Below are 16972 nucleotides of genomic sequence, written 5' to 3'. Positions count from 1 at the left end.
AAGATTCTGAATGGATGACGTACAAGCACTGCCTTATATAGAGTGGGATTCCCGTTCATATTTTGCGTGCTTGAACGCCATTGGCCAGTTTCACTGGCGTGATTCAATAAGGCTTCAGTAGTATTCGAGGAAAATGTATTTCCCAAAGCAATGTATCGTTCCCTCATTTCGGGGAACCGAGTTTACGTGAGTAACCGAGAGCGATCACAATTGATCTTGAACTTGTACGCAAATGAATGGTTTCAGCTCTCTGCCTTGCAAACGTCTCCTAATTAATGTCATTAACATGTAAAAGATCATGCACAGTCATCGTCCAAACTATTAATTTAGAACAGCGAGCTGCAAGAACAGCTTAAATTTCCAAAAACCTGCAGTACTCTGACAAGAAAAGGTGCGTACGTCTGCTCAGACCCTGACGTGACGCTAAGCGCTTTTCCACGTCAAAGACCACTTTTACAAATATGAGCGCTGGTGTGGCTTTAAGCCTACGCACACTCTAAGATCAAATCTGAGCATACGCACGCTTTATAAATGAGGCCCAAGAAATCAATACAAACAAGATCCATAGGACCATTGCTGGTGATATGCTCCAACGGTGGAGCTCTTTGGGTTGGGACTTACAAAAGATACATTTTCCACAGTTCTTCACATATTGGTCAATTTAATTTGATATTTTTGACCAATAGAAACAATCTCTTATCATCGAAGTGGCCCTCTCTACTCCCAGATGTCCAGTTTCATCATGAAGTGACTGTAAGAATATGGGCCTGTGGTGAAACAAGCTGTTGACACTCTTTGTTTTGTTTTCTCTTTACCACCTGGAATAATAGTCCTTGCCATACTACAGGTTTGGATCCTTCTTTCTGTAAAAGATTCACTTCAGGATATTTGCCTCTGGCCAGTGATAACAGCTGTCCTTTCAACACAGCCTGTCTCACTTAAGAAATGGCAGGGTCATTTTCCTGAACATTTCTTATGTCTTGGGAGCTCAATTGCTCAAGAGAACCAATGTCCAGTCTGGTTGGAAATGCATAACATTCAGGTATGACTTCAGGTGACACTTCCAGCTGCTCTACACACTTTTGAATACTTACGGTTTTGCAGAGTGCTTTGATGCCAGAGGGTGGTATTTCTTCCCAGTCTTCTTAGTTCTTTATAGGAAAAGACATTCCGAGACAGGGCATCAGCATCAATGTTGCTTTTCCCTGGTTTATTCACTTCTCAAGCACCCCTCATTTTGGCATGGGGAGATAAATGATGTAACCAAAATAAAAAGGTCACTAAATAACATGCTTGACAAATTGCCACTGTCTTGCTTATTTAACAGCTTCAAAATTCATATTTGAGGTCTGACTGCATGTAAGTTAATTACACATTAAATTATTCATTTAAAAACTTTGTAGTCTTAAGATATTTTGTGAAACTTAGTGGGTCTTTGAGGGCTGAAACTTGTTGTCAAGTTTAAAAGACGGTATAAACCTGCATTTTTCTTAAGAATTCATACAGCTTCTAGGGTTTAGGTGTTGCATGTATGTTAAACAAACACAAGCCTTTCGGTGCTTGGAAACCCAACATGAGGTGTCAACTTAAAGTGTTGTCCAGCAGTGTGTTTCTGTCAGAAGTCATAGTGATGTGTTGCTTTCTGTTCTCTGCAAGGCCACAGTTTAATTTTTAGCCCACACAGCCACTAACAGACACTCCGCCCTTTTTGAGCGACTATATTCTCACAGTTTGCAGACTCCTCCGTGTAAAGGAGTCTCACGGCAGCAGCTGCAGTCACATGTCAGAGACTCCCTGTCAGATGCACAGAGTTGTCAGGTTGTTTTATGTGGGTTCCCAACTTCAGGTTGTTGTATTTTGTCAGTTGAAGAATATTACATTAAATATGTGAGTTTGGTGTAGTTGCATGTTGCAAATGAATCAAGACTAAAATCTATATAAGGACAAAAAATAAAAATAAAACTCACTGAGGTTAATGTGTGAGTTTCTGTCTTTACAGAATGCAATTACTGTCATTTAAACCTGATTCTGCTTATTCCTATTGCAGATATGAGTGGTGAAACCTTCATGAAAGCTTAATGTGCATTCAGTTACTACATAACAGATATGCTTTTGATGCACATCTAGAATTGTGGGATCAGCCATTCAGAGTTATTTGGGTAAACTATGAGTGTGAGTGTCACTGCATATACTTATATGAAGGAAAGCCATTTTATTATTGGATTTTTTGGACCCTTACTGTTATTAATTTATGTACAGCTGCAGTGCAACCATAATTACTGCAATGCAATAACAATTAATTGTATTTGTATAATCTTAAAAATTGTATTAAAAATACATAATACAGACAATTAAAAAAACATATACACATATATATATATATATGTATATGTGTGTGTGTATATATAAAATAACCCTACACAATATAAAAATTAAAACGAAAAATCTAAAAACTCATTGTTGAATATAAATAAAACTCTAATAGTGTCTCGTATCTAGGGTTCCAATATTTCTGACTAATTTTACTTGAACTTTCTAATTTTTAATATCACTTCTTAATGTCTTTAATCCTAGTTTTTCAAATTTGGCGCCCTCTTTCGTCTACAATTGCAAATGCAAAGTGCAGTACATACTGCAGTTACACAATTCAGGCAGTAGAGGGAGACAAACCTGAAAAAATAAGAATAGGAATGCTTGAGTTGAGAAGTTCAGTGATAAAGTTTAGTGATTAGCTGTCATGTTCTATTACATTTATGTAATAATTGCCAAATAACATAACATAACATAAAAAAAAAAAAAAAAACTTTAATAAATGCACAAAACCAGTGTAGCGATGGCATGAGTTTATTGGAAACGTGAGTGAATATTTGATGGAAGAAATCCTCTCAGATCAGCACATGCCTTTATAACCCCTTTCCAGCAGACAGTTTGCAAAAAATAATAATAAAAACCAACAATAACAAAAGGTGTCTCATCATAGGGCCGGATCTTTTCATATTTTACTGTGATTGTGGTCGCGGATGAGTTTACTATTTACAATGTTTACAATTGCAATGTTCTATACAAAATAGAAAGATTTCTTAAAGAAAGCAAGAAAAAAAGGAAGAAGAAGAGAAAGAAAAACATAGCTTTTGTTTAAAATCCCAGTGGGACAGGTAGGTCCAATGTGTTTTTCCAGACATCCACACAACACCATCAAACCTGCACATTAGCGCATCACATATACCATTGTTATCTGTCATTGGTACTAACAACTCAACTCTACAATGTTATTCCAACGCTGCATAGTGACAAATCAATCTGTTTTGATTAAACAATATTTCATCTGTTTAATCTAAAACAAGTGGAAATAAACAAGTTTACAAAGCACAGGTTTTCTATTATTATTGTGCCTGCTTGAACATTCAGCGTTGTTAGTCATAAAACAGTAAACATAATTAATAAATTAATCGAAACTTAGACACTCCATTTTAGGTTGTCCAAACTGTATCAGTTCATATGCAAGACATGATATAATACGATGGCAAATATATCTGTGAGACAAGACGGTGGGAAATGGCTTTAGTTTGTGCTAGCTGACAAAGCAGCCGCAGTTTCCAGGACATCTGAAAACGAGACTACCAGCGAGCTCAAATCTCAAAGTTATTTTATAAGCTAGCATAAAAAAGGATAACACGTTCGCTCGCATTCTTATCCTCCACAGCAAACAATCCCTTGCAAAACATAATAGTTTAGGTATTGCAATGTCCAACGAGTTGGCTTATATTAGGCACATTTTCATGACAAACACCGGGGAATCTTCCCCAAAGCCCAAAACTATCCTTAAGTGATTAAGGGAAGTTTATGATCATACAATGAGCTGTTAAAACAGATTTTGAGGTACTTGTGTGATTTGAAGCACCTCTGCCACTTCTTTTTTTACTGTTTTTTTATGGGCTGTTACAGCCAACTCAATCGTAAAAGCCATTCAATACCTTGTACGATCCGGAAGAGAATACAGAGGACACTTTTATAGTGAATAACATACATAGGCAACATGATCTAGTTACTTTGTGGCAGTAAACTTGCCTCTACAGGAAAGGCGATAAGTGAGAGATGACTGCGATCCTCGCTGTGGTGTATATATAACCAGACACATTCAGTTTATACAGTAGTTGTTACATTTTATCCTTGCTGTGTTTGTTCTACCATAGACCTTTTTTGTTTGCTTTTTTTTTGGCATTTTTCTTTTTAATGATTTACAAATGTCAGACTCGGATCCTTTAGTAAAAAAAAAAAAGAAACATACAAAAAAAGTGGTTATCTCCTCTGGTTATTCATTTGGAGAGCTACGTCTGACAATAACAGTACACGTAAACACGAGCACAAGAGTCAGCAAGCATCATCAAGAGCACTAGGTGTGTTGGCAAACTAAAGTTTTGATCTTAGATTACGTTTCATCTGACATGTCAACCGGTTAGCACATGTACATGAGAAATTCAGTTTCAATTTGGTAATTTATGAAAAAGATCACAAAAGACGCTCTTGTAGACTGGTTGCCAACACATCCTTTGGCGTCTCATGATAAGGTGCCTTTTTTAGCTACAATTTTCCTCAATTAAAGCTTTCATGCACATACATTTCTGGAGCACCTGTAATCAGCCAATAGCAAACGCATTAATGAGTTACAATCCACCATTGATATTTTTTAGGGTGTGTTGAATCACAAGATATTCTGTCATTATTACAATTTTTACTGGAATGATTTGAGAGTTTGTAAAAGACCCTGATATGGGGTCGTTCTGTGACTTAAAAACAATTACGTATTTCCAAAATTGGTTACATTGTTACAGAAGACCAAAGGACATAAGTGTGTGTAAAACTGTGAGCTAACACTGATGTGATTTGGCTTTGAAGCTCTAGACATAACAAAGGCCAGACATAAATTACTAAACCTCCTCCAGACATAACAAATTGTTTAAACCATTTTAGCTTTGTTCACACTGCAAACAATCCTGATTTGTTTTCAAAACAAATCTATCTACATCTTATTTGGCAGGAGCTCAAATTGGCTTTATTTGTTCAGGCAGTGGAGCCAATATCCAGTATATTTACAGCCCTGTTTCCACCTTGCAATAATATGCATTTTTGGTGATCCGATCACAAGTGTTAGGCTCTAAATGCAGGTGTAAACATGGTCTAAAATTGTGATCAGATCACTGAAACCACATACAGAGGTAGTCAAAATGCATGTGACCACATTGCATTAATAATATGAATCCTTATTTGTACTGGATGTGCTCCGAACTGAAGTGAAGCATCACCTTCTTGCCACCCGCTCAACTAACACTTGATGGTTGTGGGATGTGTTGACAGAAAGCACACCAAAATAAGTAATTCAAACTTTGTGGTGTTGGCAGCTGCAATCTGTATCTTTTTCATTTGCTTCCATTCCTGCTCGCTCATAAGCTGCGCAACATGGTTTCCTTCATTTAATAGTATTTGTGTGCCGCACTTAGCACTCTTGCAAAAAATAAAAGGAGAGTTTCTCAACAAAATCCAAAAAAAGAGATCACAAGAGATGCATTTGAAACACGATAATACCAGGTGGAAACAGGGCCATTACATTAGTTGTTACATCAGCACAAAGCCAAGTGAATTGGGTTTGGGGTGTCAGTGAGAACAAAGCCTTTGATTATCTTGATGATCTATGAGCACCATGGGTACTGGATCTAAAGCTGAAAGTATACTTCCCTTGTCCGTGTTCTGCTCCGGCTCACACAGTCCATGTTATGCAATTCTTGTCTGTGCACAACATCCGTGTGCAGCCCATTTTTTTGTGTCTGCATGCCATGGGCTTGTGCATGGACAATAGCGATTGCGCAAGAGATTTGAGTGCTTGAAGGCCCACTAGAACATGCTCATGGTCACAACGCTCAAGGTTACTTTGAAGGGCTTGGATGCTCATACAGTGTGTGAGATGGAGCGAAACGTGGAAAATTAAGTTTATCTGTACCTTAAGATCAAAAGCACTGGACGCACATAAACAATTACTGAAAGTAAGATGTTGCATACTGTTCCCATGCACCGGTAACAGCACCTTTGTTATAATTGAGAGCTATTTATTCGCCTGAGGTCGCCCTCCGACTGTATCAGGCGGTGGATCACATGAACCCTACTGCAGTCATCCCCAGCTTTGCTGCATCTACAAGTGCCCCCTTATTTCAGTAACATTTGTAGGCAATAAATGACCAACAAAATCAGGCGGCAGATCACATGAGCTTCATTGTCTGTTTTCCCATTGGTAGACATTTGCATATAATTGAACTTCATCCATCACCAACAGTCTCTATCGCTCATGTCATCTCAAACTCTCACAACTTCTGGTTGTTTTGCTGCTGCAACTCACCATTGGAGCGAACAACCTACAAATCTTGAACAACCAGTCAGTGCTCTTGATTGAAAGCTATGAATCAAAGTGCATCCTCTCAGAGATCTACAGTCTACATCTGTCTGATGTCTGCGTGTTTGATAGGAATGAATGCAACCTGGTTATGGGAATGTACTGCACCTTGAAACTGCATCACTATGCAAACTGTGAGGTAATATAGAGTAATATTCTGATTGCTATGGAACTGACTTTGATATATGGAGGGACATCATTTAAGGCTGAATTCTAAGCACCATCTTGTACATTACATTTTGCATCCATGCGAGTTGGTCTAAATGTAACCGCACCTTTGTGTACAGGGTTCAAGCGACTTGATCTTGAGTATGGAGTGATGGTACTTTTGCAAACAAGAAGAGATTTTTGGTCCATATGGTCGGATATTACTCAAAGCAAAAGTAATATCAAACAACTGCTGAGCACATTTTGTTCCCAGTATGGTAGACAAGAACATTTCATCTTCACAATTTTCCAATCTTCACAATCCCCAGTTGCAAGTATTGCCATGCCACTTGCAAGTTAAATAAGCAAAGGAAGGACCGGTTAAGACAACAGTGCAAAAAAGATTCTCGCTCAGATCTGGCAGGATCAGTTCTTTTTTTTTCTTTCGGACTTAAAGTTCTGTCTGCCTTGACATGGATGTTCTTGAGAGTTCCTCTTCTCGTCTCTCACAAGCCTTTTGAAGGAGACAGGAGGTGCAAATCAGCTGTACAGAACAGTGTTTTGTAACAGCGCTAGCCATTAGTAAGCTCTCAAGTCTTTTAGCTTAGCCTAGAAATTGGGGTTTCCAGAAATATCCCGTTCTGGCGATTCGATGTAGTTGGCCGACTCCTGGAGTTTCAGCAGCATCGCCATCTGAATGAGGGACAGAACAAGGACAGCTTGTCACAACACATGCAGATTTGTTCACAAAGGTTCAGGTGTAGTTGTACTAGACACTCACCAGTGGATCGGACTCCAGTGTGGACAGAGATGTGTCCTTGTTGGATGAGTCCCTTTCGTCACTGGGCTGCTGTGTTGGAGCAGTATTGGGGCCAATGGTTGGCGGAGGGAGGTGAAAGAGTTTGGCCTGGTCCTGTTGAGCTGAAGGCCAGGGCAGCGTATCCCTCACCCACTCCACTGGATCCTCCCATGCTGCTTTCTGACCATGGACCTGAAATATATCAATGCAGAGACTGAGATTCAAGGCTCCACTGCACTTCGGTAAGACATAATAAGTGCCATAAGATCCACCAAAACACAACTCTATTAGTAACAGATGAGCTCTTGCCTCATTTTGGCCAAAATGTAAAAGCCAGGACATACCAAGCCGACTTCAAAGAACTAATGGCGATTAAAGCCGATGTTGTTGTCGCTTTTCATCAGCTGTGTCTGGACCAAAAAGCTGTGCTTCAACACACCGCATAGACTAAGCCTGCATGTAAGGAGTTAACTGTCTATATCAGCAGCTATTCATCATTCAAAAGGAGAAACCGAAACAAAGATATACAATATATACACAGTCATATGAAATGTAAACAAAGCAGTGCTTGCTTACCATTTTGAATATCAGTTATGTTGATAACTTTCATCATTTTAAGCAGCTCATGTTGTTATGAAAATATTTGCATATTGGAATGCTCAGGTAAGATAACGTAACATTACAGTACAATACAGCCATCTTGACTAACTTGCTCGCTTTCATCGCTTTTGCTTTAGTTCTCATGCACTGACTCCTTCGTTAAAGTGAACATCCAATCAGAGTTCTCAAACTCTCTGATGGCCACATGTTGAATTGAGCCAAATTCCGCTGATGTGAGCCTGACAAGAGCCGACGTCTGGAATACACCAAAAAACTAGCTCCATAGATGTTCGCCAGTGGCCTTACGTTGGCTGATGGCCAGCTTGGTGTGTCCTGGCCTTAAGGCAGAATAAACTGAAACCAGCCTAACATGCTTTACTGGTGTCCCAGGACCCCTGTAGTAACAAAGAACCACACAAGCCTGACCAGGCTAAGCACACCAGCAATGACCTGCAAACTAGCTTAAACAGTATTTTTTCACCAATGATACAAGCTCAGTAAAGAAAGACAGAGAAACCTTAGAAAACCAAGATGTAGATGGATAAACAAGGTTTATTAGAAATAAGTACCAAAAAGCATAAAGTTGTTAGCTTAGCAGCTGTTGAGATCAATTGGGAGTGTAAGTTGAGTCTCTTGACCTTTTTGTATGGTGCACAAGAGTAACCACCAAGAGAGTTGCTCCCTATGAAGTGTGTTTCAGTTTGGTCACTTATGAGGAGGATCATCTTACTGCATAATCTAGCTCCAAAACACCTACAGTTTCTAGTGATCCAGAGGAGCTTGAATTGTTTAGTTAGTGTTGGAGCTGAACTCTGTTGGATGGTGGCCATCCATGAGCAGGGTTAGACATCCCTGCTTCAGTAATCAGATGCCTATGAGTATCTTACCTTCACACCATCCTTGGCTCCCTCCTGAAGATAAGGAATAATGGACTGGTTCCAGAGGTCAATAAACCATGTGCGGAACTTTTCTAATGATACTGGGCAAGACAGGAAGAAGCAGGGACCTGCAAAGACAGGAGCCAAAACTTAAGTTACTGTAGGTTATAACCTAACCTTTGAAAAGTAGTTCTGATTAATTTGTTTTTATTAAAAAGTTTTTTTTCTGAAGAGCACTGTGTAAAACAGACATTTAGAACATGTAAAGCTGTACCTATGAGGAAGTCAGAGGTGCTGTGTTTCTCCAGGAAGGTATGGAGATGATACCAGAGTTTAGGCACCCAGTCCAGAACCCTCAGCATCTCAGCGCTGTGAACTGTGCTTTCATCCTCCGCTTCAATCAACTTCCTGTGCAAGTAACGCACTAGGAAACCATTTGCAGGCTCCACGTTGTTGGAGAAGGTGACCATTCTTCAGGTAAACAGAAAATTACAAATGGTTGGAATACTGATATGGGATTTTCATTTTTTTTTATTTTCAGATTTTATGTTGTTTTACCACAATCTACAAACTGGAATGAAACAGTGCTAAAAAAATGAAGAACTTACCTGAAGCTGAGATGTAGGCCATGATTAGATGACATCTTAACAGACTGATTGGTGGTTCCAATGACGTAAGGACTGAAACAAATAACCAAGGTATAAAATATAATATCCTAGAAAAATACTTCCCAAGAAAACACAATTTTAAAAATGAAAACAAAAAACTCTTGTAAAAGAGTTAATCTCACAAAGTTTGTCAAGAAATACTTCCAGGTCATTTCCCCCTTAAATTATATTTAAAAGTATATTTTGCAAAAATAAAATTACAATTGTTTTGCATCATTAAGAATTTTTGCAATGTAACATTAATTAAATGACCATTTAAAATATTTTCCACCACATTCTCATAACTGTAATGCAAAAATAATGTATTATTTTTATTAAGTATTTATGCAGGTTTTAATTTAAATATGATTTGTATCATGTACTGTTTCACATTACAGTAATGAGACTTTGGGCAGAAATTTTCTTAATTGCCACACACACAAAAAAATAATCTTAACAGTAAAATTGTCTAACTGTCCCTATGCTATAGCAAAATAATGTACATATTATTTTACCTTAAAATATGATTGTGACATTTTTTAAGAAACACAACATACAATACAATATCGCGTCCTTAACATAGGAGCTTCCTCACCATTTGTGATATTTGCAGGTCAGTGCACTATTGACCAGGTCAGTGATGGAAGACGTGTCACTGATATCGTCCAAGATAATGACCAATGGAATGTCCTCAGTACCACAATCTCGGTCAATCTGATTGGCCAGATTAGACAGGTACAGCTGGAGGTCCTGAGGGAGAGAAGACCAAAGTGAGCCTTTAAAACTGCTGGTCACAACAAACCAGTCAGTATTTCCTGGGAAGTGTGATTTCTAGGCTTCACCTTGCAGGTCTGTTGGTGCATGTTGAAGGTGGTGACAAGGCCAGGGCCGGGCTCACGGCCGCTCCTCTCCAGCAGGTACTCAGCTAGTCGGGTGGTGAGATAGGTCTTCCCCGTGCCACTGGGGCCCGACAGGACCAGCCGTCGGTGCTTCAGAAGCAGACTTATGTAGTGTTGCATCATGGGCTTGGGGATGAGCGTCTCAAACACCAGACTGTCCACGCACTTCTCCTTAAAACCTGGAATAGAGTGAAATTAGTTGAACCAGAGGTCAGTGACAAGTGCCATGGAGAACTGCACTTTCATCAGATATTCTAACATTATAAAGCGAAGCACAGCATCTGTTCTGATGCCTGTGATTTTTGTCAATTCGAACAGAATTTCACTTTCAGTGAGGACACCTGTGTAGGACAAGTTGAAAGTGTAAGTTTTTCACCTTTGAGGGTGACAGTGACAAGTCCGGCACCCTTTTTTAAACAGTCACAGGGTGCACTTTCTGGGGCTTCGGCACCAAGCACCATCCTGCTCTGATTAATACTGTAACTGTGGATAGAGTCGACAGACAGTCCCATACTCGCACTGGGATCCACCTGCGAAATATAGTCCTGATGTACGAATACAAAGAACACATTAGATTAATTAAGTATCATAATTAAATAAATTACTTTACATCTATCTATCTATCTATCTATCTATCTATCTATCTATCTATCTATCTATCTATCTATCTATCTATCTATCTATCTATCTATCTATCTATCTATCTATCTATCTATCTATCTATCTATCTAAAAGATATTAAACACACATACACACATATATTTTAAATATCAATTGAAAAATATAAATTAATTAATTATCATTTAAAAATAGCAATTAAATAAACAATTACATTTAAAACAATTTACAATAAATATAAAATAATTTTCAAAAAAATTAAAATAAAGAAAAAAACAATCTATTGACTTTTGATGATATTCCAAGAGTTATTATTAAAATTTCCTATTGACTTTTGATAATGTTTGCCATCATATATCCACAGCAATGACATGGTATTATTTGCATGCTAAAACATTAGATTTTTTTCATACATCTTTTGCATACTACATTATGATTGTAAAATTACTATCTTCCTTTTTTGCATATATTTAAACATTTATAGCTGTCTTTACACCACAGAATGAGATCTCACCCTGAAAGCTGTGGAGATGTCCGTGTCTAACATAGACCATTCAGTTTTCCCATGAATCCTCACAGAGCCGATGTAGAAATCCTGCTGCCTCACCTGCTGATTGCACATCAGTTTGATTATTTAGTGCATATGATCTAATGTTCATGTATTTAAAACCATTTGCGATATGTTTTCACATATTCACCTCTCTGGACACTTGCTGGTCAGCTATACGGACCACCACGCGCGTAAAGACCTCATCCCTTTGAGATGACAGGCTCAGTAACTCCATAGGAGCAATGTCTGCTTGACAGAAAAAAAATATTTGACTCAATCCGCCAGTGACATTTCTAGATTAGTAATGGGAAGCAATGCTTGGAGCTAACAAATTTAAGTTTTAAGTATGATATGGTATGTCTACAGGAACTTACCAGTGTTGGAGCACTCATTGAGGCTGAGGCTGAAGGACTTGGTGAGGCTCATGGGTGGTTTGGTTTGGTTGGAGTTCAGGAGGCTGGCCAGACCAGATGGCTGGGAGGTGGAAGTAGAAGGTGGGCCGCAAGGAAGGACAAGGGATGATGGAGCACTTCCTGTTTTCAGCTGATCGTTCTCTGCCTTCAGACTCTCCACCATCCTCTACAATGAGAGATTTTTATTAAAGTTTCGCATTCAATGTAATGCTTGACATGCAAATTCAAGAACTGCAGTGAAGATATGCAAGGTTCTAGTGTAACGTTTCACATATCTGTGAAATTTCAGAGGCACAATATATCCATTATCTATTGTCAATAGTGTAGTGATGTATGCTCACACAGAAGTTACTTTCAAACCACTTAGCTTTCTGTTGGTCAGTGCGACACATTCACATGACCAACTTGAACCCATTGCAAAATCTGTGAAATCTATCGCCCTTATGTGTAATTCCCAATCGCATAGATTCCTATCAAAATGACTGGATTTTGCCCATAACAATTTGCAGAGCAAAGGTAAATGTGACTGCACCTTAACACCAAAATATTACTAAACCAGTCACTGACCTGCATGTTGTTCATGGTCTCTCGTAGCTGCTCTAGCTGGTGTGCCGAGCTCAGCGCTTCTAACCGAATATCCGTCAGTTTCATCTCTTTCTCCCACAGCTCAGACCGCAGCTCTGACACCATCTTCTCCTCGCTCTCATTTTCCTCGTTACTTTCATGGATCCTGTTAGAACACAATGTTATTACTGTTTAAAGGGATCATATGATGCGATTTCATGATTCCCTTTCTCTTTGGAGTGTTACAAGCTGTTTGTGCATAGATAAGATCTGTAAAGTTACAAAGACTAAAGTCGCAAACCCAAAGAGATATTCCTTACAAAATTGAAGACTCGACCACGCCCTCCTAAAACAACTAATTTAAACACGCCCCACCCGTCTACGTCACGCTGTGGGAAGATTTGCATAACACTGCCCAAATGTATACGCAATGAAAGAAGGCGTAACTTTTATTCTCACTGTGGTATTTTTACTGCCGCCATGTCACTATAAAGTGGGGCTATTCCAACGTCACAAGGACAGTCTGGTGCTTCTGACTCAAAGCCTGTAAGTATGTTTCGATATTTAAAGAATTTGATACTGACTGTTCAAACGCGAGTTTTGAGCAGTGTAGAGAAGTGCTTGTTTGGTGTTTCTACGATCACAAATGCAGACATGGTGTTATGTTCACGTGGCACAGCGCAATGCGTAAAAAAGACCGTATGAGTCATTATAATCAGTAATTATGTCCTCACTGAATGCAACAAATGCCTCGTTTATAATGGGTTTTATTGTTTTTGTCTTGTCGCGCCGGGACACGGCATCACAATATGGTGAGGGGCGTAACATTTCCATCACACACTTGAGGTATTCGGCCAATCACAACGCACTAGATAGCTGGCCAATGAGAGCACGCCTCGCTTCTCAGAACGATGAGCTTTGTAAAAATCAGCGCGTTTCAGAAAGGCAGAGCATAGAGGAGCAACAATAATGCACAGTATGTGGAAAATAATGTGTTTTTTGAACCTCGAACCGCGTAAACACATTACACCAAATACACAAAATAATGTTCTTTTTAGCAGCATCATATGACCCCTTTAAAAAGTGCTAACACTTAAAAGCAGTCTATAGGTTGTAGTAGTCCAGTTACTGCTGCATTTCAAAAGTGAAATTGCCCACTTTTGCCTGATTTTCGCCTGATACTGTGATTGGCACATGAAGACTTTACTCACACAGAGGAAGTGGCTGATTGGCTGGATGGGAGGGAAGTGGGTGGGTTCTCTCCATCTTCATGACCCAGTTTTGGTGAGTTGGGTGCAGAAGAGTCTGGAGTGGCAATCTCTTCAATATCAGAGTACATGGAGCCACCTTTAGCGCCCTTCTTAATGCTGAATGCCTTGCCAAAAGAACTTCGTAACTACAGAGAAATCGAGAGAAAGACAGAGAACTTAAAATACACTGAAGTAATTCACAAATATAAGAAGACATGTTTGTTTATTCTGATTTGTTTCACTCATTTAAAGTTTATTAACTTTCCCCATTGCTTAAAAATTAAAATGTGAAAGAAGCCTTATGTGATCAAAAATGCAATAAAAAGTAATTTGTGGAATATTATTACAATTTAAAATAACAATAAGCTGAAAATAAGCAAATAATAATAAGCTGAATTTTCAGCATCATTACTCCAGTCTTCAGTGTCACAAGATCCTTCAGAAATCTCTTTAATATGCTGCTTTGATGCTCAATAACCATTTCTTATGAATATTAAAACAGTATTTCTGTGGAATACATGTTTTTCAAGATTCTTTGATTAATAGAAAATAAAAATAATTTTATATATATATATATATAATTCATGTCTTTATTGACATTTTGATTAATTTATTGCTGAACTGCTGAATAAAAGTATTAATTAATTTATATGTATATATAAATTAGTAAATAAATATATAAAAGTTACAGACTCCAAATAGTAATCTATATTCATATTAAACTATTTTGGCAGATAAAAAAAAAAAAAAAAAAAGAAGTTCAATTATAAATTAACCTAGACAGCAGCGACTTTAATGCAAGGAAAGGAAAATGTTATCAGCTTCTTAGAGTATAATCATGATTATTGTATGGAGATGTAAAATCTAAGGTCCATTTTACATTCTGCAAACCTCCCTAGTTTATCAAGTGTTGAATTCAAGTACTTTTTATGAAGATACTTCAAGCACAAAAGGACAGACACTTAAACAACAGCACAAGAGAAAAGGACAGATGTTTTTCAGCAAGTGCACTTCAGACACTCAGGTGATGGTGTGGATAGTTATATGTGATGCAATCATTCCTATCAATGAGCTTATAGCCTTGAACAACAAAAAAATAAAACACAAGTAAAATACCAAAGAGCTGTAACAAATAATTTCAACATGCATTCAAAGTGATCTGTCTCTACTGTACATGCCAGAGTTAGTGTGAGTGTTCAGCTGCAGCTTCATTCTTGTATGTGTGCAGATTTAATAACTGCTTTTCTTCTTCTTCCGTTATAGTCATATGACACATTCACAGTGTTTCCACATGTGTACAGTATTAGTAAAATAGCAATCTAGAGGGAATTCACTAAGAATGAATGGAGCCCAGTGATAGTGCTGGTCACTTGCACCACTTTATAAGTTGTTGATATGCCTGATGTGCTGAAGTAATTAATGCAATTCAGGTCATAGCACAATTGCAAAATCATGTGGGTCCCATTTTGTCAGTTCTTAGCAGCTGGTGCTAACTAGAGGTCAACCGATATGGATTCTGCATGGCTGATAGAGTATATCTTGTGAAGTAGGGTGGCTGATGGCCGATATAGGCCAATATTATATTGAATTTAAATAATGTAATGATACTGCATTTAATAATATATCGTAAATATTACATGCAAGACCAGTGTTTGCAAAGAAATGTATATTTTTTGTACAATATATTTATTTATTTGAAAAAATTGATAAATCTGTAAAATTAACAAATGTATATTTTAAATAACATCTTAATGTTATTATAGTAGTATTTTTCACAGATAAAGAAGTGAAAAAAGTAAATAACTACATTCAGTAATCTTGTACGTCTGTGTGAACGGGGAATCATATTTTCTCATTTCACATACTGTACACAGTGAATATAACATGAATATGACATGAATTTTGAATAGCGGCAAACTGGATATAAAGCATTAGACGTGTTTGATTTTCATTTATTAGAGAGAACAACGACACTAAGCTAATAAAGATGGAGAAAGACAACTTCTGTTTCTCTGCACAGGCTTGGATTTCAGTGCTGTCAAAATAAAAGTCCTGCTTTCAACACTCATTGACCAAACAGAAAAAAATATAATGGCTGATGCCAGTAGTTAAAAATGTCAAATATCTACATTGGCGATATATTGGTCGACCACTTGTGCTATCTGCTTAGTGAATTCACCTCTTAACATTTATAACATATAATATTTTACACATATGAAAGTATAAGCAGCAGTGACCGTCAGAGGAGCTACACCGGTAAAAATCTTACTGTAGAGCGGTTAGAAACAACAGATGAGGAACATTCCCCCAGAGACTTATAAACTTACCTCATAGACCTTAGAGATTTACAAAAGAAGAAGAATATGTGAGAAGCATGGTGATGCGCTACGCTAGCAGATAATATAGTCACTATAATTCCATCTTAGGCTCTATTTTTCCACTTACCCAGCTCTTTTTCTTCTTCTTCTTGGCGTCGTCTTTCAAGCTGCCCACACTGGAGTGGCTGGTAATGCTGTTCAGACTACAGATGCTCTCGGATGAGTTCTGCCTCCTGATTCGCAACTCTGAGAGAAGAAATAAAGAGCGTTTGTTTGCTAACATTCATCGTATACTGAGCTGAAACTCAGTTTGAGGTGCATGTTTGCTGTCTTCACCTTTGGGGGCAACATCTGGGTTATTGAGTGCGACATGGATGACGGCCTGCGCCTCCATGTTCTTGGCCTTTAGGTCCTCGATTGTGTCTGTAAGGTCCAGTAATTCAGTGTCCTATAGAGAAAAAACACAGATGTATTTAGTCTGTGCTCATCCATTTAAAGCATAAACACTGAAACAGCATTCCCCAAAGCACTGCTACTGGTTTTTCAAACAAATGTAGGTTAACTTCTGATTTACTGCCTGCACTTGACCAATGACATTTACAGCAGACCAAGCCGCAGGGCTGTCTACAAAGGCTCCTCCAGCTGTGCATCACTGGTACCTCAACATCATGTGCTTTCTCTGAATCACTGAAATGATCTGTAGGGTCACCGCCACTGTAATGAATGCATGAATCTGGGTCACTGCCTCACAGCGTAAGCTCTCTAGACCGGCTGCCTCTTTCAAAGAGGGCAATGTGGCATGAAAGTCAGCGTTGCACTTCTAAACCCTCCTGCATGTGCGTTAATT

General features: G+C 38.3%; 1 protein-coding gene across 5 annotated transcripts in view; it reads right to left on the bottom strand.

Annotated features, from left to right (window-relative positions):
- Positions 1 to 3854: 3854 nt before the first annotated feature.
- The window catches only part of LOC306860006 (neuron navigator 1-like), a 105490-nt gene continuing 92372 nt past the window's right edge, over positions 3855 to 16972 (bottom strand). For 3 of the 5 annotated variants that reach the window (XM_079401516.1, XM_079401518.1, XM_079401519.1), the window contains 15 exons: positions 16462 to 16573; positions 16253 to 16371; positions 13769 to 13953; positions 12561 to 12723; positions 11955 to 12159; positions 11729 to 11826; positions 11545 to 11640; positions 10789 to 10957; positions 10356 to 10591; positions 10109 to 10263; positions 9475 to 9546; positions 9141 to 9337; positions 8876 to 8994; positions 7371 to 7580; positions 3855 to 7282 (listed from right to left, as the gene is read on the bottom strand). In XM_079401516.1, the coding sequence (XP_079257642.1) occupies positions 7199 to 7282; positions 7371 to 7580; positions 8876 to 8994; positions 9141 to 9337; positions 9475 to 9546; positions 10109 to 10263; positions 10356 to 10591; positions 10789 to 10957; positions 11545 to 11640; positions 11729 to 11826; positions 11955 to 12159; positions 12561 to 12723; positions 13769 to 13953; positions 16253 to 16371; positions 16462 to 16573 (2220 nt within the window). In that variant the 3' untranslated portion in view covers positions 3855 to 7198. The remainder of the gene's footprint in view (positions 7283 to 7370; positions 7581 to 8875; positions 8995 to 9140; positions 9338 to 9474; positions 9547 to 10108; positions 10264 to 10355; positions 10592 to 10788; positions 10958 to 11544; positions 11641 to 11728; positions 11827 to 11954; positions 12160 to 12560; positions 12724 to 13768; positions 13954 to 16252; positions 16372 to 16461; positions 16574 to 16972) is intronic. The other 2 variants (XM_079401517.1, XM_079401520.1) reach the window with 1 other exon arrangement.

This window comes from Barbus barbus (assembly GCF_936440315.1).
Source record: "Barbus barbus genome assembly, chromosome: 40".
Taxonomy (NCBI): Eukaryota; Metazoa; Chordata; class Actinopteri; order Cypriniformes; family Cyprinidae; genus Barbus; species Barbus barbus.
The sequence above is the reverse complement of the archived record's forward strand: the minus strand, read 5'-3'. Positions and strand labels throughout refer to the sequence as shown.